This window comes from Lonchura striata, chromosome 36 (assembly GCF_050655825.1).
Source record: "Lonchura striata isolate lonStrDom1 chromosome 36, ASM5065582v1, whole genome shotgun sequence".
In the NCBI taxonomy this organism is placed as follows: domain Eukaryota; kingdom Metazoa; phylum Chordata; class Aves; order Passeriformes; family Estrildidae; genus Lonchura; species Lonchura striata.
In genome coordinates, this window is record NC_140738.1 from 2,087,775 (window position 1) to 2,109,568 (window position 21,794).

Here is a 21,794-nt window from a genome sequence, read left to right on the forward strand (position 1 = left end):
CAAATCGCTGCTCAGAACCTCTGTTTTGAGGCTGTTTTGAGCAGCTCCACAGCATGGGAACCCAATGGGGAGGAAAAGCCCTGGAGATCCCACACAAGGAGGGGCTGCAAACCCAGCCCCGGGAGTTGTGAGGAGGTAAGAGCCCCTCTGTGCCTAGAAGGCAGCCAGAGATCCATTTGGCACTCAGAGATGGTGGAGATGACTCATGGTGGGCAGAAGCTCCACAAGCGCTTGGAATGTGGGAAGGGCTTCAGCTGGAGCTCCGGAGATCAGACCTGATCTGGCACCAGGTGATCCAGATGGGGAATCAATCAGCCCTACAAGTGTGGGGAGTGTGGGAAGGGCTTTGGGTGGATCTCCAAGTTCTTTAGCACCACAAGATTCACACGAGGGAGAGGCCCTATGAGTGTCCCAAGTGTAGGAAGTGGTTTCTGAGAAGCTCCAATCTCATCGTAATGAGCCAAGGGGTCAGCTGGAAAAGTATTTAGGATAATTGAAAACTGTGGATGAGTCAAGGGGACAGCTGGGAATATAACTGAGATAGTAGAAGATTACATATTTTAGTTAAGATTTTAAAATTAGTTAAGAAGCCAAGTTGCTAGCAAAAATCACATGCCTTAGTTAAAGAGTAGCAAATATATTAGAAAAGTAAAGCTAGGAGTGACAGGGATAGATGTAGGAATTGTGAAGGAGCAGAGACCATAGAAATATCTTGCCTTAAGAATAATCAGCAGTTAGGAGACGCTACCGTGATCAGCAGATCAAAAAGTCCTGCAAACTGGCCATGGGTGAAGAGTTTACCTTGAGGAAGACAGCTTTCTCTCTCCCTTACACCCACTCCCTTATTTCAAAATCCCAAAGACCCAGTTAAGGAAACACGATTGCACAGCCGTAATGGATATTCAGCTGATTATAATACAAAGCGGGCAGGTAATGATTATGTATTATGTGTCCTTAGAAACAGCTTGGATATGTAAAACCTTTTCTGTATAAATAGAAAGCAGGAGTCTGCAACTCCTCGCACATGTACTTGGAAATGATTCCATGTGTGTCCAGCACTGCAATAAAATACCCTTCGTTCCAGCTTTAATTAGTCGAGGAGCCGTCTGTCCATGCTTCAGTGCATCAGTGGATTCACACACAGGAGAGGCCCTTCTGCTGCCCTGAGTGCGGGAAGGGCTTCAAGCACAGCTCCAGCCTCGTCACCCACAGGCACATCCACACCGGGGAGAGGCCCGGTGAGTGTCCTGTGTGTGGGGAGAGATTCTCCAGAAGCTCTCGCTTGACCCAACACCAAAGGAGGCACCATTAAGGGAAGCCCTGCGAGCACCCCCAGTCCCAGTGTCACCCCCTTTCCTGCCCACAGAGCTCCTGAGCCAGCGGCGGCCGCAGCCGCTCCCCGTGGCCTTGCACAGGACCCCCTGTGATGGGGCAGGGAGGATTCGGGAGGATTCGGGGAGGATTCGGGAGGGTTTGGGAGGATTTGGGGAGGATTTGGGGAGGGTTTGGGAGGATTGGGGAGGATTGGGGAGGATTTGGGAGGATTCGGGAGGATTTGGGAGGATTTGGGGAGGATTTTGGAGGATTCGGGAGGATTTGGGGAGGATTCGGGGAGGATTTGGGGAGGATTTGGGAGGATTTGGGAGGATTCGGGAGGATTTGGGAGGATTTGGGAGGATTTGGGAGGATTCGGGAGGATTGGGGAGGATTCGGGGAGGATTTGGGGAGGATTCGGGAGGATTTGGGGAGGATTCCGGAGGATTTGGGAGGATTCAGGAGGATTGGGCCGTGGCGGGGCGGGTCCGGCCGGGACCGCTGGTCGCTGCGGGTCTGCCCAGCAACTGGTGAGTCATCAGCCGCGCTGTCTCTGATTGGCTGAGGGAAGGCGGGAGCAGGAAAAGGATCGGGAGAGATCCCGCCCCGAGCACCAGCACTGGCAAAACAGTCCCAGCCCGGGCACAGGGAGGGAATTTATTACCATCCAAATCACAGCAGGAGAAGGGAAAGAAATCTCTACAACACCTTCCCCCCACCCAACAGGGATCACCCAGACCAGGGGTTATCAATGATGGAGAGTCGGGGGCATCTGAGTTGGGATCAGAAGCCAATTTTATTGAGTGTATCAGGTGTTTATATAGAGTTTCACTTGTATGGTGCTTATATAGGGCTCTGTTTTTGGTAACAATTTCCCATTGGTTACACTTCTTTATGACATCACATGACCTGGTAATATTATTTTATCACTATGTCTCACAATATGTTTCTTGGTCACTTCTTGCCCAGGGAGACTTTCTCTGTGTCTGTCTCTCCCATGGTTTCTGCTCAATCAGGCAGAAGAAGAAGATATCAGGCCCCTTTATCAGTTCCACTGTACTTTCTGTTTTATTCCCCATACCTCCCCCTATCTGTTCAAACAAAAATACATTCTTAAGTGATTTGACTATTAATTTTTTCACACAATATAAAATACAAGGAATAAGCATAACAATACATAATATAATCCTAATACATATAAGCCTATTTTAACTAAATTTCTTATCCATCCACCAAGTCTCCAATCCCCCAGAAGCTGATCTAGCCCTGTAAGCCCTGATACCACTGGGTAATCATAACCATTTCCCCAAGGGCATAAGTCTGTTAGAGGTTAAACAGGTGCTGATGTGGTGGCGAGGTCCTATTCACAAGAGTTCTCCAATGTTGATGTTCAAGGTGAATCTGCAAATGATGCAGTCAAAGAATCTCAAAACGCCTTCACATTGTTTGCTGGAATCCACTTGGAACCATTCTCTGTGGACATGCAAGCAAAACCTCTACCCCAGCCTGGTCAGAGAGAAAGCCAGGTAAACTTTCCTAGGAATTGTTCTGGGGAGTTTTGAGAAGGCTGAGAGAAAGAATTAAAGCAATCTTGCAGCTGGTGTTTTGAACAGCTGTTTTCTTATAAGATGTTTACTAAAGGGTGTTTCCTTAATTAGCCAATCATGTGAGGTGTGTTGATTAAAGGACCAGTCAGGTCCACCGGTGTTGGAGCAGTGTATAAAAAGAAATGGGTTCCTAATAAAATTAGTATTAGTCTCCTGGAGAGTTAGATTTTATGTGTCGCCTGACTCTTGTTCCTGACTCAGTGGTGACACCAGGTGACATCAGGTGACCTAAGGATAAAGCCCCAATATCTTACCAGATCCTGGATCCTTCACTAAGGCAAGGGATTTTTCCTTTTGTTGCAATTGTGAATTGCAATTAAAATGTCAAACAATCAAGGGTTGGGGTCCATCAAAGATCATTTCAAGAAGTTGAACACATAAAAGGCTTTCTGCAGTCTCTCGGAAGGGTTGTCCTCTCTGGCCCCCCCTTTCTATTGTACCAGGAGACGCTTGAGGGAGCCATGTTCAGTGACAGATTGGCCTTTTGAGGAATGAGGAATACCTGTTTTGTGCATAATTCCCCAAAGGCAAAAAAGGTAGCAACTCAGCAGGAAGTATAAGCTGGGCCATTGCCTTTACTTCAGGTGGTATACCCAGAGTTACAAAAGCAGCAGTGAAGTTCTAGAGACATCTTTAGCCTTTTTCCCTGAACGGGCTGATGCAATGTCTTGGTTTGAAAAGACAGGAGTCTGTGTAGGAAGGCAAGACCCTCCTGTGAAATGGAAAATGTAAACCCCCCCTCCCTCCGAATTACCACAATTTCAAAATTAAAAGGCTCTCAAGCAAAGATATGGGAATGGGAATAACAGTTCTTTACTAGGAGTAAAACTAAATTTAAAAAAATGCAGTTAGTACAAACAAAACTAGTGATGGAGTCAGAAACCTGACACCCTGAGGAGTCAGGGTGTTGGTAATAGTCCAGTTAAATGGTGGTTGCTCCTCCTGGAGTGGCTGATGAAATGCTGCTGAAGCGGTGATCTCTAGAAGGGTGGAGTTTTCTCTGAAGGTCTGGTAGTAGTTGGGCCTGGTCTTCCTCTGGGAATCCAGCAGAGAAGAAGCTGCTCCTCGGGGAATCCAGCGAAGTGTCTGCCAGTGTCTCAAAAAGTGCTGATTTTATGCAGGTAGGAATGCTTGGCTCCTCCCTCTGGGTGGAGCATCTCACAATGGGATGATGTAACTTTACTGGTCATGCAGTGAGTCATTCAATGGTCCATGAACAGAAGATATCTCCTCGGAGGGAGACATTGTTCTTGGAAGAGATAAGAAAACTGCCCAACCTCCAACAGATGGCAAATAGAATACATGCTGATCTTACAAACCAGGACACCCCACATCCCCATTGTCCCCATTGTCCCCAGTGTCCCCCTACTGTCCCGATGTTCCCAATGTCCCCGATGTCTCTGATGTCCCCAATGTCCACCCGTTATCCCTGATGTCCCCCCAAATGTCCCCACATCCCTGATGTCCCCCTATTGTCCCTTATGCTCCTGCATTGTCCCCATGTCCTCAGTGTCCACCCATTATCCCCGATGTCTCTGATGTCCCCAGTGTCCCCTCCCCATTGGCCCAAATATCTCAATGTCTCCAATGTCCCCACATTGTCCCCATGTCCCCCAATGTCTCCTATGCCCCTGCACTGTCCTCATGCCCCCAGTGTCTCTTCATTGTCCCCACATCCCTGATGTCCCCCCACATCCCCATTGTCCCTGATGTCCCCGGTGTCCCCCCACATCCCTGATGTCCCCACATCCCAAATGTCCCCCCGTTGTCCCCGATGTCCCCACACCCCTGACGCACTGTCCCACCCCTCAGTGTCCCTGTTGGTGTCCACGCGGACGCCGCAGACGCGGGCACTGCTGGGGGCGCCGGGGCGGCTGCACTGCGCCTTCGCGCCCCCGGCCGAGCCCTTCATGCTGCAGTGGCTGCGGCACCGCCACGGCGCCATGCGGCGCCTGCTGGCCTTCGACTCGGCCGCCGCCCGCCGCACCGAGGCTGCGCCGGGGGTGCTGCTGTTCCTGGGGGGCCACGGGAGCCCCCCCGGCACCGCGCAGGTGAGGGGAGGGGAGGGGCTGCGGAGCCCTGCGGGGACAGCGGGGGGCGCCACCGAGCGGGGGGGTGTCGGGTGCTCCCGGCCGCCTCCTGGCCACTATGGGGCGCCACTGGGCAGCCTCGGTCCTCCCGGCCGCTAGGGGGCGCTGGGGGCATGAAACCGCTTTTGTCATCCTGGCCACCAGGGGGCGCCGCTGGCACTGGAAAGCCTTGGTCCTCCCGGCCGCTAGGGGGCACTGCGGGCATTGAACGGTTTTTGGAAGGTTTTGGGAGCATTTTTCGGGGACATTTTTTGGGAAGTCCTGGGGGGGTTCGGTGAGTGATTTTGGGGGGTTTTGTTGTGGGGGGGCTTGGAAGCATTTTTTGTGTTTAGGGAGGTCGTTTTTGGGGGCATTTTTTGGGGGTTTTTTGGGGGGTTTTGGGCACGGCCATGGTCCTCCCAGTCACCACGGGGCGCCACTGAGGCCGAACGTTTCCTCGGTCCTCCCAGCCGCCGGGGGGCGCCAGGGAGGTGTCGCTGCAGCTGCCGCCGCTCTCGGTGTCAGACGACGGCGCCTTCGTCTGCTCCGTGAGCGCGCCCCAGGGCAGGTGCAGCAGGTGCTGCGGCTGCGCCTGATTGGTCAGTGCCGGGAATGGGCGGGGCCGGGGCTCCCAGTTCCCAGTATGTCCCAGTCCCTCCCAGTCCATCCCAGTCCCTCCCAGTTCCCTCCCAGTATGTCCCAGTCTTCTCCCAGTATGTCCCAGTCCCTCCCAGTTCCCTTCCAGTCCCTCCCAGTTCCTTCCCAGTCCCTCCCAGTATCCCCAGCTCACTGTCTCGTGTCCCAGCCCCTCCCCGGGTGTCCCTGCTGCCGTCCCGGCTGTCCCTGGGCTCCCGGCCGAGCTGCGCTGTGACGCCGTCGGCTTCTTCCCGCTGGACGTGGAGATCCGCTGGGAACACCGCGCCCACGGACACCCCAGGCCACGCTTGGGGGACACTGAGGGGGACACTGAGGGGGACACTTTGGTGACCACCCTGGGGCCCGGCTGGGACGTGCCACACCGGGTCACTGTGGTGGTGGCGGGTGAGGGACACCTGGGGACATCAGGGATGGGGTTTGGGGACACCTGGGGACATCAGGGACAGGGTTTGGCCACAGCTGGGGACATCAGGAACGGAGTTTGGGACACTTGAGAACATCAGGGATGGGGTTGGGGACATCTGGGGACATCAGGGATGGGATGTGGAGGGTCTTGGGACACCAGGACTGGAGCTGGTGACACCTGGGATGGGGTTTGGGACATTGAGGATAGAGTTGGGGACACCAGGACGGAGTTGGGGACATCAAGAGTGGGGTTGGGGACAGCTGGGGACATCGGGTTTGGAGGGTCTTGGGACAGCAGAGATGCCTGGGGACACTGGGGACAGGGTTGGGGACACTGGGGACAGGACTGGGATCTCCTAAGGGACATCAGGAGCAGAGCTGGGGACATCGGGGGGTGGCCGGTGCCACCAGGATGGGCTCGGTGCCACCCGGGGGTGTCGGTGCCACCCAGGGGTGTCGGTGACACGTCCGCAATGTCCCCACAGGTGCCACCAGGCCCAGCGTGGAGAACATGGCGGGGATGGCCCTGGTGGACATTTGGGGAGGTCTGGGGAGGTTTGGGGACATCTGGGGAGGTTTGGAGACATTTGGGGAGGTTTGGGGACATTTGGGGAGTTTGGGGACATTGGGGACACCGGTGGGGTTGGTGACACTTGGGGAGTTTGTTCCAGTTTGGATTTTAAGGTTCTTTTTTAAAGCATTGATTAAAAAACCCAAAGCACGAATTTAAAGTCATTAAAGAACCAATTACCCAGCTCCAATTGTTCACTGGATTTTTTTTAAAAATCAATTTTTAAAAAGTTCCGTTTCCCATTTTATTGATTTTTCAGCAAATCTTCATTTTTGTCACGGGAGAGAGGGGCAAAAAAAGGAGAAAAAAATGGGGAAAAAAAGGAAAAAAAAGGAGATTTCCTTTCCCATTGTTCCTTCATGTCCACACATCCGAATCAATAGCAGAGAGTTAGCAATGATCAATAGTAGGGAGTTATCAATAATCAATAGTGAGTTATCAATAATCAATAGTGGATTATCAATAATCAATAGCAGTGAGTTATAAAAAATCAATAGCAGATTATCAATAATCAATAGCAGTGAGTTGTCAATAATCAATAGCAGATTATCAATAATCAATAGCAGGGAGTTATCAATGATCAATAGCAGGGAGTTATCAATAATAGCAGATTATTAATAATCAATAGCAGTGAGTTATCAATAATCAATAGCAGTGAGTTATCAATAATCGATAGCAGATTATCAATAATCAATAGCAGGGTGTTATCAATAATCAATAGCAGGGAGTTATCAATAATCAATAGCAGTGCATCATTTAATCGGCATTTTTCACAATATTACAAAGAAATCAATCCAATATTATTTATTGATTATTGATTATTGATACTTGATTATTAATTATTAACCATTACAAATAAATTTATCCAATATCAACTATTGATTATTAATTAATCAACACTAAAAATAAGTTGATCTATTATTAATTATTAAGGATTAAATAATCAATATTACAAAGAAATCTATCCAAAATTAATTATTAATTATTGATTATTAAGAATCAATATTACACATAAATTAATCCTATGTTATTAGTTATTTATTATTAATCAATATTACAAGGAAATCAATCCTATATTATTAATTATTATTAATATTACAAAGTAACAAATCCAATAGTGTTAATCAATGTTAAAAATAAAATAATCAAATATAAATTATAAATTATTAATCAATATCACAAAGGAATCAATCTATATTATTAGATATTAGTAATTATTAATTATTAATCACTCGATATTACAGAAACTTTTATCCACTCTTTATTATTATTTATTATTAATCAATGCTACAGAGGAATCAATCCAATGTCAATTATTTATTATTAATTAATCAATATCACAAATTAATAGTTCCAGCATTAGTTATTAATTATTGATTATTGATCAGTGTCGCACAGGAATCGATCCAGCATTAGTTACTGATTATTGATTATTGATCAGTATCACACAGGAATCGATCTAAAGCTTGTTCCCGTGTAACGTTTCCCGCTCGCCGCGAGCTCTGAAAGCGCCGATCGCAGGTCTGTAAAATCACAAACTAATCACTAATTACACAAGTTAATTAATAATAAACTAATTATTACACAAGTTAGTTAGTAATAAATAACTAAACAAGTTAATTAGTAATGAAATAATAATAGCGATAAAATCGGAGCAATAAAAACGTGGACAATGAGGGTCAGGACACCACGAGATTATAAAAAATGAAAAATTTTGGACACCCAGGAGTTCTTGGGCACTGTGAAAACACCGATCAGTTGTTCTTGAAATGTTAAAAGTTTATTAATAATAAAATAGTTATTAAAAATATAAAATAAAAAATTAAAATAATAAAATTAAAATACAAAATAAAATCAGAGTTATCAAAATCTGGACAATGACATTTAGGCAACCACAAGGCGATAAAAAGAAAATCATTTTGGATGCCCAGATGTTTTTGGGCACCGTGAAAAATGCCAGTCTGGTTCTTTAAAATATTTTTTAAATTCCTGATTCAAACAAGTTAATTAGTAATAGAATAGTTATAAAAATAGCAATAAATAGGAGTAATAAAAATTTGGACAATGAGGGTCAAAGCACCACGAGATGATAAAAAATGAAGAATTTTGGACATCCAGGAGTTTTTGGGCACTGTGGAAAATAACAATCAGTTGTTTTTTAAATTTTAAAAGTTTATTAGTAATAAAATAGTGAGTAAAAAAAAAACAAACAAACAAACCAAAAAATAATAAAATACTAAATAAAATCAGAGTAATAAAAATATGGACAATGAGGATAAGAACACCACAAGATGATAAAAAATGAATTTTGGACATCCAGGAGTTCTTGGGCACTGTGAAAAGCACCATTCGCTGGTTTTTGAAATTTAAAATTTTACAAAGTCAAAAAGTTAATTAGTAACAAAATAGTTATAAAAATAGCAATGAAATCGGAGCAATAAGAATCTGGACAATGAGGGTCAGGACGATGACAAGACAATAAAAAGTGAAGAATTTCGGACATCCGGATGTTTTTGGGCACTGTGGAAAACACCAGTCAGTTGGTTTTTAAAATTGTAAAGGTTTATTAGTAATAAAACAGTTAGTAAAAAAACAGCGATAAAATCAGAGTAATAAGAATGTGGACAATGAGGTCAGGACAGTGACAAGACAATAAAAAGCGAGGGATTACGGACGTCCGGATGGTTCGGGCACTGAGCTGCCAAAGCCACGCCTTGAACAAGGAATAACCCAAAAGCAGCAGCCTGTTGCATATTCATCGATCTCATGCATGATGCATCAATCCTGTCCAGCCACAGAGCCCGGAGCAGTGGCAGCCTCTTCTCAATCCCGCGGCGCCCGCAGGGCTGAGCGGGACACGGAGAGTGAATTTCCTTTAATCAGGGAGCCCTTGTGGCAGCACATTGCTCTGCCTCCCAGCATTTTCCACAGAGGAGCACAGAGGGAAACGAAAGAGAAAACAATTTCTGTTTCTGCTCCTTGTTTTAGCATGTGGAATGTGTTTGGAGAATTGTTTACCAATTTGTTACCCAAATTGTTGTGGGGTGGTTGCTGGGTTGGGTTCTGGTGAGGATCGTTTGAGCCTGGGGCCAATCCAACCCACCTGGGGCTGGAATCTCAGAGAGGGTCACGAGTTGTGAGGAGTTACATTTGGGAGTTAGAAAAAGCGGGTTTGTGGTTGTAGTGTCTCCTTTAATCAGTATATTAATAGAAAAAGCAGGTTTGTAGTATTAGTGTCTCCTTTAAACAGTATATTAATAGAAAAAGTAGGTTTGTAGTTTTAGTGTCTCCTTTAAACAGTATATTAATAGAAAAAGTGGGTTTGTAATTTAGTATCTCCTTTAAATAGTATATTAATAGAAAAAGTGGGTTTGTAGTTTTAGTATCTCATTTAAACAGTATATTAATGTATATTACTATAGTTGTAATAAAGAAATCATTCATCCTTCTGAGCTGGAGTCAGGCATCGTCATTTCTTCCCCCCGGCTCGCCTGCATTTACAATGAGCTGTAAATTCTTTTTCTCTGGAAGATTTCGGTGTCCTTGGCTGCTGTCCCGGTGCAAGTACCTCATTCCTTTCTTCCCACACACAGAGTTTCTATTTTAGCCACAAAAGCTCCGTTTTAACCACAAATCTACATTTACCCTACCATTAAAATGTTAATACAGCACTACTAATCAATGTAACATAATAGAAATCCTATTCAATTTAATACTTGCAAAAGCCAACCATAAAATATGCATTTTTCACAGAGGACATCCCGAGGCTGCTGCAGGGACAGCGATGTCACTGCTGTGATGTCATTGGGGACGGTTGTCGCTGTCGAGGCAGGACGGGAATGATAAGACTCTGACTCAGAAGGCTGCCGAGAGTAAAACTCCGATTTATTCAAAATACACCGTTCTTCTATACAGAGCTCCATGACGACCAATTCCATTGGTGCAGAGTGCTTGATGCACAGTGATAGAACTTAACTATAAACAATGTGAACAACAAGAGAGATAAAGAATTATTTACATTCTTCTCCAACTCTTTCCCAGGCTTCTGCCTGGATAGAAATTCTCCATTTCTCTCTTTGACTGAATCTGAGACCCACATTTTCCCCTTTTTGTTTAAAGAAAGAGTCAGTGTTTGTCTCCTTTCTGTGAGGCCTCTTGCAGAAGAGAGGACAAACACAACTCCGAGGTTCACTCGTTGATAATTCAAAACCTCATTGGATGTTGGCTCAGAACGGTCAAAGAGCTTCCAAACTTAAAATTTTCAAGGAATCAGTTGCCAACTCTAAGATAATAACAACTCATTGTCAGACTGCCAAAGGACTGGCAGTCCAACTTGTCAAAACCCATTTCCCAGTGTGAGCATGACATGAGAGAAAAGAAGGTACTTACAACACATGCACATACCCAAATTAGGCAAATTTGAATTTGGCAAGATGAATAACATCTGTTTACCACAGCTGCAAAACCTTTAGGCCTCTGGGATTTGTCCCAGACAGTAAGGTGCAGCAGGTGAAGCCTTGGTTGGCATTCATCAGAATTGCTTTTGCAAGGTGTGTGCACTTGATAGAAGAATCATGCAAGGCTTTGCCTATGCAGTCATGTCCTCAATGGTCAGCTTGAGTGATTAAATTGAACTAAGGTCCAAATTGCATCCTCAAAGCTTTCAAAACAATTGAATTAAATTGACCCAATTCAGAAAGGACCAAATTCAAAACACTTGAGAGACCTCTGAAATGCCATGAAATCCCTGAAATGCCATGGCCACAGCCCTTAATTCAATCAGTTGGGCTGAGGTTGATTCGTGGCTTTCCAGTACTTTGAGCTGTCAGTGAAAACACAGCTCTTTCTGCCTTTTTTTTTTTTTTTTTTTTTTCCTGAAGAGCCAGTGGTAGGCTCTAGGACCCAGCGATGCTTGGCAAGGCGGGGGACCCGGCCCCGTGGGCAGGGCCAAGTGCCCCAAATCCGGCCAGGGGAGCAGGGAGCCCAGGCTCTCTGCTGAGCCAAGATTCACCTGGCTCGGCCCCCAGCTTCTCTTTGGTATTTCCTGGGGCCCCTGAATTTGGGGTCCCTGGGACACTCCAAGACCATCAATAAATGCGTGACCTCTCCCAACTTTATACTTCAGGGCACACTCCCAACAGGCTGCAAGAAACCCAGCAATCCCTCTGAGTTTCTGCCCTTCCCCCACCCCGCCTAGCCACGGGTCTTCCCACAGCTTCTCGGCATCCCGCTCTGTGAACCACAAGAGCAGGACCCACAGGGTTCGACAAAGGGGTGTTTCCCCAGGAATATAAAATTCCACCCAGGCTCCAGGGCTCCCTGCACCACCCAAGCCCACCCAGTACAACGGGCTGCTCCTCTTTCCCAGTGTGTCTGCGCTGCTGCGGAATGCAATTCCTCGCTACACAGCTCCCTGATTTGCGTCCCCATCCCCTCATTCCCACCTCTGGGACCAGCAGCAGTGGTGCTGCTGGGGACCAGGCTGGTGCCCCCTTCCGCCGCCTCTCCCTTGGAGGGGCAGAGCTCGGTACAGTCTGGAGGGAGCAAAGGGAGTGACGGGGTGGGTTCAGGCTCTGCAAACAAACAGGCTGGACTCAATGTCCAGCATGGGGGTCTCGGCCGCTGGATCGCAGGGCGGAGTCGCTGCTGATAAGCCAGCTTCAGGGGGCACGGTGGCAGGAGCTGCAGCGCCCTGTGGGCACCCCTCACACACAGTGAGTGGCATGGGCAGTGTTGCCATGTCTCCTGGCGGTAGTGGCCGCAGCACTTCTGCCGATTCCGAGGTCGGCGGCAGTGGCAGCGCTCTTGGTACTTGCAGTTGCAATGCAGAAGGCAGCACGGGCACTGGAGCTGCAGCGGGCAGTGCCATGGCTGAGGTGGTTTCTCCCGAGAGTGACGTTGGCGGTCCCAGGCTGGGCAGAGGCGAGGCTGCTGCTGCTGCTGGAGCAGTGGTGGGCAGGATGGTGAAGCCCGCTGTCAGCAGGGGCAGTGGCATGGCAGGCATGGCATGGAAGGCAGGCACCACCCCCGGCATGGGAGTCCGTCCCACAGTGGGCAGGGTGGAGAATAACATGGCTGTCCCGCCCAAGACGTGCTGTTGGACAACTGATGCCGGCACCGTAAATGAAATCAAAGCAGCCGGTTCGCACAGCACGCAGAGGGCCAGACCAGGAGTCAAAGCATGTCCTGCCGGCACAAATTGAAATCCCCGCGGGTGGCGGTGAGTGTCCCAGGGGATGGACCAAAGGCTGCAGTGGCGTCTGTGCAGGCTCCATCAGCGAAGGAGTCGGGAGGGAGGCAACCCCCACTCCGTGATGTGTGACAGGCAGCGCTGGCCCCCCGCAAATGCAGTTTGGAAAGCGGGGCGCTGTGGGTCCTGCCAGTCTGAGGCTGCCCCGTGCAGTCCATGCAACGCCGGGTGTGCTGAAGCTGATAGTTGTGGCCAAGGCACCCTGGCTGCCTCCTGAAGGGCGGGTGATATCACTGGCACCACTCTCTGGGCAGGGTGTGCCTGCGCAGCCAGCCGCCGTGTGGGCTGCGGCATGGTTCATGTCCGGAATCCCGAAATGTTCCGGTCAGAATCGCTGCCTGTGTCCAAGGCTATGTCAATGCCCACTCAGATTGGAGCCAATTCAGATGCCGTAGCATCCCCTTTGCACATTTGTGCCATGAGACAGCGTCCCAAGTTGAGCCAGACCTTATGATCAAAGGGGGACGTAGGATTCGCAGAAAATCCCCGGTCCCGAGCCCAACTCAAGAGTCTGACCATGTCTTCCTCAGAGAGCCAAGCTCCCACAAGAGGGATACAGGCTTGCCAGGCAGTCAAGACAACTCGCTCGACTGCAGATGGCTGGTTTCCCATTGTTAGAAAACCTTTCCCTAGCAGATGTCAACTTCAAGAGTCCAACAGTCTGCTCTTTCAGGGAAAACCCGTCCCATGCAGTTCCGGCCTCTAAGAGCAGGCCCGCAGTCCAAACAGGACAAGCCTTCTCTGGAAGGCATGCAGTTTCAGCATCACCTTTCATTAAGAAGGCAAAGGTGTCTGAGCACAGCCTCCAGGCTCTTGGCGTGGAACCACGCCAGCAGGAGACCCCCTGCAAGATGCCAGGTTTGGGTCTGCAACCGAGGGTGCAATTCCACGTCAGGTCACCATACCCTGTCCCTTCAGGGTAATGTGCCATATCATGTTGGGGTCACCACATGTTGCTCTCGAGGAAGAATGGGAATGAGAAGACTGAGTCAGAAGGCTGCCGAGAGTAAAACTCTGATTTATTCAAAATACACCATTCTTCTATACAGAGCTCCATGAGGACCAATTCCATTGGTCCTGAAATGAAAACAACCACACCATTGGTGCAGAGCGCTTGAAGCACAGCGATAGAACTTAACTATAAACAATGTGAACAACAAGAGAGATAAAGAATTATTTACATTCTTCTCCAACTCTTTCCCAGGCTTCTGCCTGGATAGAAACTCTCTGTTTCTCTCTTTGACTGAATCTGAGACCCACAGAGTAGCAATGGAGTGATGTAACTACAACCAATGGGGTAAGGGGAAGGGGTGGTTTGCATGGGGGAACCAATGGGAAACCGAGGAACACAGAGCTTTCTAGAACAGAGGGCTAGAGCAAACAATGACTGACAGGAAGTGGGGGAGGATACAACACTTGATAGACAGAAAGGAGGGGGTGGGAATCTTATGTAGTAGTTGTTTCCCATAGCAACCCTGAACAGTTCTTCCCCTACCCGCCTCCCACACCCAAGATTGTGAAAAGTCCTTTTCTCCCAGCCCGCGCGGCCAGAGAAGGAGTTGAGATGCGGAGTTTTGCTTCTCAGGGCCGTTTATTTTCCCTTGTCTCCAACACGCTTTGTCCCCTCTGCTGAGCTCTGTCTGGCAGCTCGGTCTGTGGCAGCCTCCCTGCCCTCAGGGCGCTGTTTGCCTTTTACACTAAAAACTACCTCTACTGTGTTTACAGTAACGTGCCAATATCTATCATTTATGTTGGACAGTGTGTCTCTACCTTCAACCAATAGAAAAGTGTCACCATCACAGCAAGACATGGAGGGCAAGAAGAAGGAGAAGAAGGTCAGGACATGCCCAAATCCCTCCATCTTATTCCCTTGAACCCCCTATTTTAAAACCCCAAAATTCTACTTTTCCACCCTGTGTTAATTCACCTACCAACCTACTCAAACCCTTGTTGCTTGTAATTCCTCTTCCCAAGTTGGAAATTTTCTCCATGGGCTAAAACCAAAGCCACCGGTGTCCTTGACACCGTGCCAAGGCCTCCGACCCCCTGCCAAGGGCTTGAGTCATCCAGGGCAGCCAGAGGGATGTCCTGGACTCCAACACCCCCCAGTTACCGAGCACCGGGAAACCCCTGTGCATTGATCCCCCCATCACTGAGCACTGCGACAGGGGCCGGGTCCCACCTTGTGCACCAACCCCCTCAAACACCGGGCCCGGACCCACCTTTGTGCCCCCCACCAATCACGGGGGTTCTGCCCCCTCCCCTTTGATCCCCCAGAGCCATGGAACCCCCTGGAAACAGCGCCAGGACTGGGGACACCCAGGCGCTGAGAGGTCACAAGGGGGTTGAACTGCACGAGGGGGGCTCCCTTAGGACTCAGTCGTATCCCCCACCATTGTCAGCAAGGACTCCCACTGTCACCAGGAATCCCCCAGTTTACCTGGACCCCCTCCCTTCACTGCCTCTCCCTGTGCTCTGACCCACCAAAGTGCTGGGACCCCTCACGCCATGAGCCCCCCACAGTGCACCAGGACCCACCACTCACCTCCCACCCCCAATCTATGGGAACCCACCCAAATCACAGCAGTACAAGGAGAAGAAGCCAACACCTTCCCCACACCCAGCATGGATCACCAGGACCAAGGATCAGCAGGATCAGGAGGGCTCTGCACAACAGGGCTCACTGAGGATCATCCAGCTCGGATCCTCCCATGGGGAATGGAGCTGGAGCAGCACACCAAGCTCTTCCCTCACTCCAAGCTCTTCCCTAACTCCAGGCACTCACAGAGCTTCCTTTAGTGGTGCCTCCGTTGGTGCTGGGTCAAGTTTGAGCCCGTGGAGAAGCTCTTCCCACACTCCCCACACTCGTAGGGCCTCTCCCCGGTGTGGATGCGCCAGTGCACAATGAGATGGGAGTTGTGCTTGAAGCCCTTCCCGCAATCAGGGCAGCAGTAGGGCCTCTCCTCTGTGTGAATCCGTTCATGTACAAGGAGATGGGAACTGGTCCGAAACCTCTTCCCACACTGGGAACACTCGTAGGGCTTCTCCCCAGTGTGGATGCGCTGGTGTGTTCTCAGGGCAGAGTGGCACTCAAAGCTCTTCCCACATTCCAAGCACTCATAGGGCCGTTCCCCGGTGTGGGTCACCTGGTGCTGAATCAGGTCAGAGCTTTCTCTGAAGCTCTTTCCACATTGCCCACACTCGTAGGGCCTCTCCCCAGTGTGGATCCTCTTGTGATGCCGGATCAGGGAGGAGCTCTGGCTGAATCCCTGCCCACACTCTCCACACTCATAGGGTTGTTCCCCAGTGTGGATCCTCTGGTGATGGACCAGGTGAGAGCGCTGGATGAAACACTTCCCACACTCCCCACACTTGTAGGGCCGATCCCCAGTGTGGATCCTCTGGTGCTGGATCAGGGTGGAGCTCCGGTTGAAACCCTTCCCACATTCCAAGCACTTGTGGGGCTTCTCCCTGCCACGAGGCTTCTCCACCAGCTCTGAGCTCCGGCTGAATCTCTGCCCGCCTTCCTGGCTCAGGGGGGCTCTTTCCTCCCCGCAGCTCCCTGGGCTGGGTTTGCAGCTCCTCCTCCTGCAGCATCTCAGGGGCTTTTCCTCCTCCTCCATCCAGCCACGCCCAGGGAATGAAAAATCCTGGTTTGAGGGAAAAACAAGAGGAGAGCACCTTGGACTGCAGGTTCCTCCTTGCCCAAGTTCATCTCAGAAAATCATTGGGAATCTTGCGTCTGTAAGAACCTCCAAAACACCAAGATTCAGCCCAAAAATTCCATAAACTTCCAAGACACAGATCAAAAACTCCCCAAACATAACAAGTCAGAAAAAACCTCCTCCAAAAGATAAAGATTCAGCTACCACATACAACCAAAGCACCAACATTTGTCCCAAGAAAGCTCAGAAACACCAAGCTTCACCCCCTGAAAATCATGAATCCCCCTCCACAGTCACCTGTGCATGTGGGGGGAGCAGCATTCCTGGGGCTGGGGGGAGGCTGCAGACACAGGGAAGGGTGGAACCTTCTGCTGCTTCCTCTTTCTGCTCCTCCTCCTCCTCCTTTTGTGTCTCTACTCTTCCTCACACTCTTGTTTCTCCTTCTCCTGCACAATCCCACCCTCTCCTGCCATGTCCATCATTTCACCATTTTGTTCCTCAAGCCTGCTTCTCCTTCCCTTCTCCTCCTGCCCCCAGGCCCAGCACCCACTGCCGGCTCCCTCTTCCCCCCAGCCCCACAGCATCCCAGCGCAGGGGCAGGGATGGAGCTGGGGCAGGTCGGGCTGGGGCAGCGCTGGGCTCTCGGCCGCTCCCGCCCGCACTCGGTCCCCACTGCAGCCGCTCCCGCCAGGACAGCGCGGGGGGGCCCGGCCTTGGCGCTGCCCCACTCCCACCTCCCCAAATTCCCCTCGCGGGGCCATGGGGCCGAGGGGGGGCGCAGGTGGGTCCAGGTGGGGAACGCGGGGAGCTGCGAGTCTGCCTGGCAACTGGTGAGTCATCAGCGCCGCGGGCTCTGATTGGCTGAGCTCTGCCCGAGCCCTGGGGCTGCAGCACAGAGGGGACACCCTGCTCCAGGGGGGATGTCCCACAAACGGGGGACCCCATGGAAGGAACAACAGGAAAGTGTCTTTACAAACAGATGCTGTGAGTCTGCTCGGATATAGGGCCAGGGACCTGTACATAAGGAAGTTACAGCAGACACAATCTGTCTCAGAAAATGTTATTAACTGATGACACAGACTGCTCCTCAGCCAAGGTCCTGCTCAGAAGTTCCAGAAGAAAAACAAAGACTTAACAGAGCCATGAATATCATTTGCTATATAAAAACAGGGAGCATATTATGGGAGTATGTAGTAGGTGGATTGGGAAGTCTGTACCTCTCAAGTACTTCAGTCAATGCGGAAAGGGAGAGGAAGATGTGGCCAGGAAAATTAGGATGAAAAGGAGGCTGTGTCCTCCAACACTGTCCGGGGCGGCGGGCAGGGAGTGCAGCTGAAGGTGCCTCACCCACTTTGGGTGATCGGCTCCCTTGGCTGGCGGCAGCACCGGGGATTGATTGGGGACCCGGGAGTGACCAGGAGACAGACGAGTGACACATCAGGGGGGTCTGTGAAGAGTCAGCAGGGAGAGAGCACTGAAAATCTCATCAGTGAGTGCCCTGGGATCCTCGGGGAGTGAACATGGCAGGGCAACCATGGAGGGGAGAAAAGGGAAAGCCAGGGAGGGTCCTGGCCAAAGGGATGATGATCCCAAAATGTCTCTGAAGGGTTCCTTTCGAGAATGCTGAGGTAGTTTGCACATTCCCCCACAGGTAATTAAGGACATGGACACCCAGGGAGGAAATAAGGGAAATTGAGAAGGCATTTGGAAAACAAGGGAATGGAGGGTGTTGGTGTGCTGTGAAGGGATCAGGTGAAGGGGAGTGTGCAGCAATATCATTACAGCAAGAGGCAGCAGGAGGAATCTATGTGGTAATAAAAAGGATGACGGAAAAGAAGAGAAGGAGAAAAATACTCAGGATTGGGATGATTTTCAGCAGGGTCTTATTCTCGAAATTTGCCAGCTGATCCAGATCCTTTCCATCCCCGGTTTCCAGGAGAGGAAAAGCAGGAGGTCAGGATGCCAGGGGTTTTTCTCTGGGTTGAATGACCCAGAGTGGGTGTGGGCAATCTCAGAAGTAACACTACCCATGAACAAAAAGGAGCTGTGACAATGCTGAGGATTAGAAGGGAATTACACAACCTGGATTGAGGATTCTCTGTTCCAGCCAGAACACTGTAGGACTTTTTAACCCCAGACAGCCTCCATATTGTGGTATGGGCAGGAGAAAGAGAGCAAAACTTGAGAAAATGAACAACCAAAAATATTGATGCCTCAGCTGTGGCTCTTTCAGACTCAGAAAAGTGTTGGGAAGGATGGATATATTTAATTATTCATAATACAGCCAGGCTGAAAACAATCCTCCCTACTGGCTGGACAATACAGTTACCTACGGATAAATCCAAAAGTCAAATAGACTGTTCCATCTCACCCCCCAAAATGTATGGTTCACCCCGCACCTGTAACCCTCCCCTAAAACATCAAGTGCCTGTAACCCCATTGGCCCAAGTCTTGTTCCAGCCCACCTTGAAGTCCCTGATAAGGAGTCTCCCAGGGGCCAGACGCTCTCTTGGATCTTCCCCCCTCTCAGGACCTCCACCCTGTCCTAGAGCATCCTCTTCTCTCTCCCCTCCCCCATCCCCTCAAGCTTGCCAGGTGCTGCATCTGGCAGCTCCAAGCAAGACCTTTCTCCATCCCTAATAAACCTCATATCCTAAGAGCAGCCTTCAGAGATCTCTCGTCTCCATTCACCTAAACCGTCCTGGAGCACAGTGCTCCCTACAGAAAAGAAATTGGAATTCTAGGTGAATGTTAAAGGGGGCCATGCCAAAGGAATTCTTGGGCCAAAATGTTTCACCCAGTGGCCACAGTGGCCTCATTGGCTGCAGAATTGTGCAGCCACAGCTTCCACGGGAACCGAGGCCCAAAACCTGATGACAACAGGATCTCCAACTGTTCCAGTCTGCCATCAAAGTCAAGCTTTGATAACCAAAAGAGCCTCGCAATGGATGAGCAGTGCTCGGTTATTACAGTGTGAAACTTGATCAGTGGCACAGGAGGATTCAGAACTGAGGACAGGGGAAGGGTTTAACCCAGCCTCCTGTTTGAACAGCCCACAGAGGGGCTGGGAAGAAACCCAGCACTGCATTCAAGTGACACAGCTCCAGACCCAGCCTGGGGGAGATTCAGGAGACATTGCCTGGCCTGAGGCAGAAAATGTCTTTGTGGATGGCTCTTCAAGGGCAGCAGAAGGGAAAAGAGTTCCAAGACACGCTGTTATTGAGGAAAGGGAATCAGACAAAGCGCAGGTTACCCCCATGGTCAGCTCAACTGGCACAGCTGTGTGTGCTTGTAAGAGCCTGGCACTTAAATGTCCTGAGCAGGAAGGCTTCAATATCTTCTGGTGACACCATCTCACCTAACAGGGGGGCAAAAGCAATTCTGATTGCTCAGCAAACACTGGATCACTTATTAAGGTATTTCCAAAAGAAATAATTCCAATAAAAGGCATTGTGGAAGAAACAGACTCAGAGAGCAGAACTCATTTCACAAGAAAGATCCTCCAGGGGGTTATGGCAGCTTTAGGAATACAGTGGGACCTCCATAATCCCTGGCACCCCCAGAGCTCAGGATGGGTACAAAGACTGAATGGGGAATTGAAATAAACACCTTTGGAAGCTGGGGATAGAAACCAAGATGCCATGGGTACGGCTTTTGCCATTGGCTTGGGCAAGAAGAAGAGCCAGACCTAGGGCAGATATTGAATTATTTCCCCTTGCAATTGATCTCAGGAATCCTTACCTAGGAATTCTGCACCTAGTGCAGGGTGGAGATAAGGGATGCACATTTAAAGCAGTCTGTGGCCAGAATCCTGTCTCTGGTGCAATCTCTCCCACAGGAAGCTGGGCTGGCACAGAGCCTGCCTTGGCACTTTGCTGCTGCCAACATCCAAGCAGGACATGGGCTCTGCCGAAGGAGTGCAAAGCAGCACCACTGGTGGCCAAGTGGCGTGGCCCATGCCAAGGGGCCCCGAGGCCAGAAACAGCCGCCAGCACAGCTGAACACGGGGGGACCCCTCAGCCTGGGCTCCAGGTCTCTGCAGCCCCGGAGATTTGCACTTCCCGCCTGCAGCAGGAGGATGGGAGGCCCCCCTGAGCCTGCACTGAAGGCAGCGCAGCAGCAGCCAGGGCTCCACAGCGGGGCAAGGCCCTGGGCCTGCCCACACCTCCTCTGCTGAAATCCTCGGCCTGGCCACCCTCCTTGGGCAGCTCCAGCCACCGGGGCCAGCCCTTGCTGCCACTGCTGCAGCTTCAGTGCTCGCTGGGCCTGCACTGCCACAGCTGCTGGGGAGACACCGGGACAATTCCACTCTGCCTCTCACTCACACTCACACACTGCCCTGCCTGCCAGTGCATCCATGGAAAATAGACCAGCTCATAGACTTGAACATTGTTAACCTTTGATTTCTCTACTCAGGCTTGCTTTGCCTTGGCCTTGGGGAAAGAAACGTTAAAGGTTTTGTTAAGGGATGTTACACCACTCAGTGGAGATGAGTTTCACATCTCAACACACTGGGAATGGCCCAAAAGAGACCCACAAAGACAACGACCAGCAGCAAAACATCAACCCCAGCAGCAAACAGCAACCAACACCTACCCCAGACACTGCCCCCAGCAGGGCTGCAGACACCTGGTCTGCAAAAGGCTGAGAAGGAAATCCAGCACTTCCCACCTCATTAACAGCACAAGCAAAGAAATCCAGGCCCAATAGGAAACCAAATACTAAAAACTGCACAACTTGAAACTACAGAACATTTTGTGGAAGAATGGCTTTGTGAGAAAGGACATGACTACGTGCAGTTAGTGAAGCAGTAGCTGAAAATTGCACAGTGCAGCAATAGCAGATGTAGCAATAATATCTTATGTCCTTGGGTAAGCTGGTTCCCAACAGTAGAATAGTCAGCAAAAAGATAAATGTAAGGGAAAACAAAGCAAGCTTAGAAAGCTCTAAAGGCGGGGTTGACCTGTTTTTCATACACCAATGATGAGCTTAAATTTTGCAATATGCATGAGCTTCATTATAACGGGTATAACTATACATGTGTGCTTGAAATAAACTGAGACTTGTTGACATTATAGAATGGACTTGTCTCCCGTCATTTTTTCCACAAAATGGTGACTCGATCAACGTGATAGGCGCCACGGTGGAGTGACGAAAAAGGGTTCGGGTCCTGATGCAGCCAGGACGGCAAAAGTGCTGAATTGAAATAGAGTGCACCGTGCCCCAGGTGACCGCACAGGCAAGCCTGGCCGATAC

The 21,794-nt window shown here is 49.9% G+C and overlaps 1 protein-coding gene across 1 annotated transcript; it reads right to left on the minus strand.

Annotated features, from left to right (window-relative positions):
* Positions 1-13,871: 13,871 nt before the first annotated feature.
* Positions 13,872-17,063, minus strand: LOC146764018 (uncharacterized). Its single transcript, XM_085565614.1, has one exon. The coding sequence runs from the start codon at positions 16,494-16,496 to the stop codon at positions 15,669-15,671; it is 828 nt and encodes a 275-aa protein (XP_085421740.1). The 5' UTR covers positions 16,497-17,063; the 3' UTR covers positions 13,872-15,668.
* Between the last annotated feature and the right edge of the window lie 4,731 nt (positions 17,064-21,794).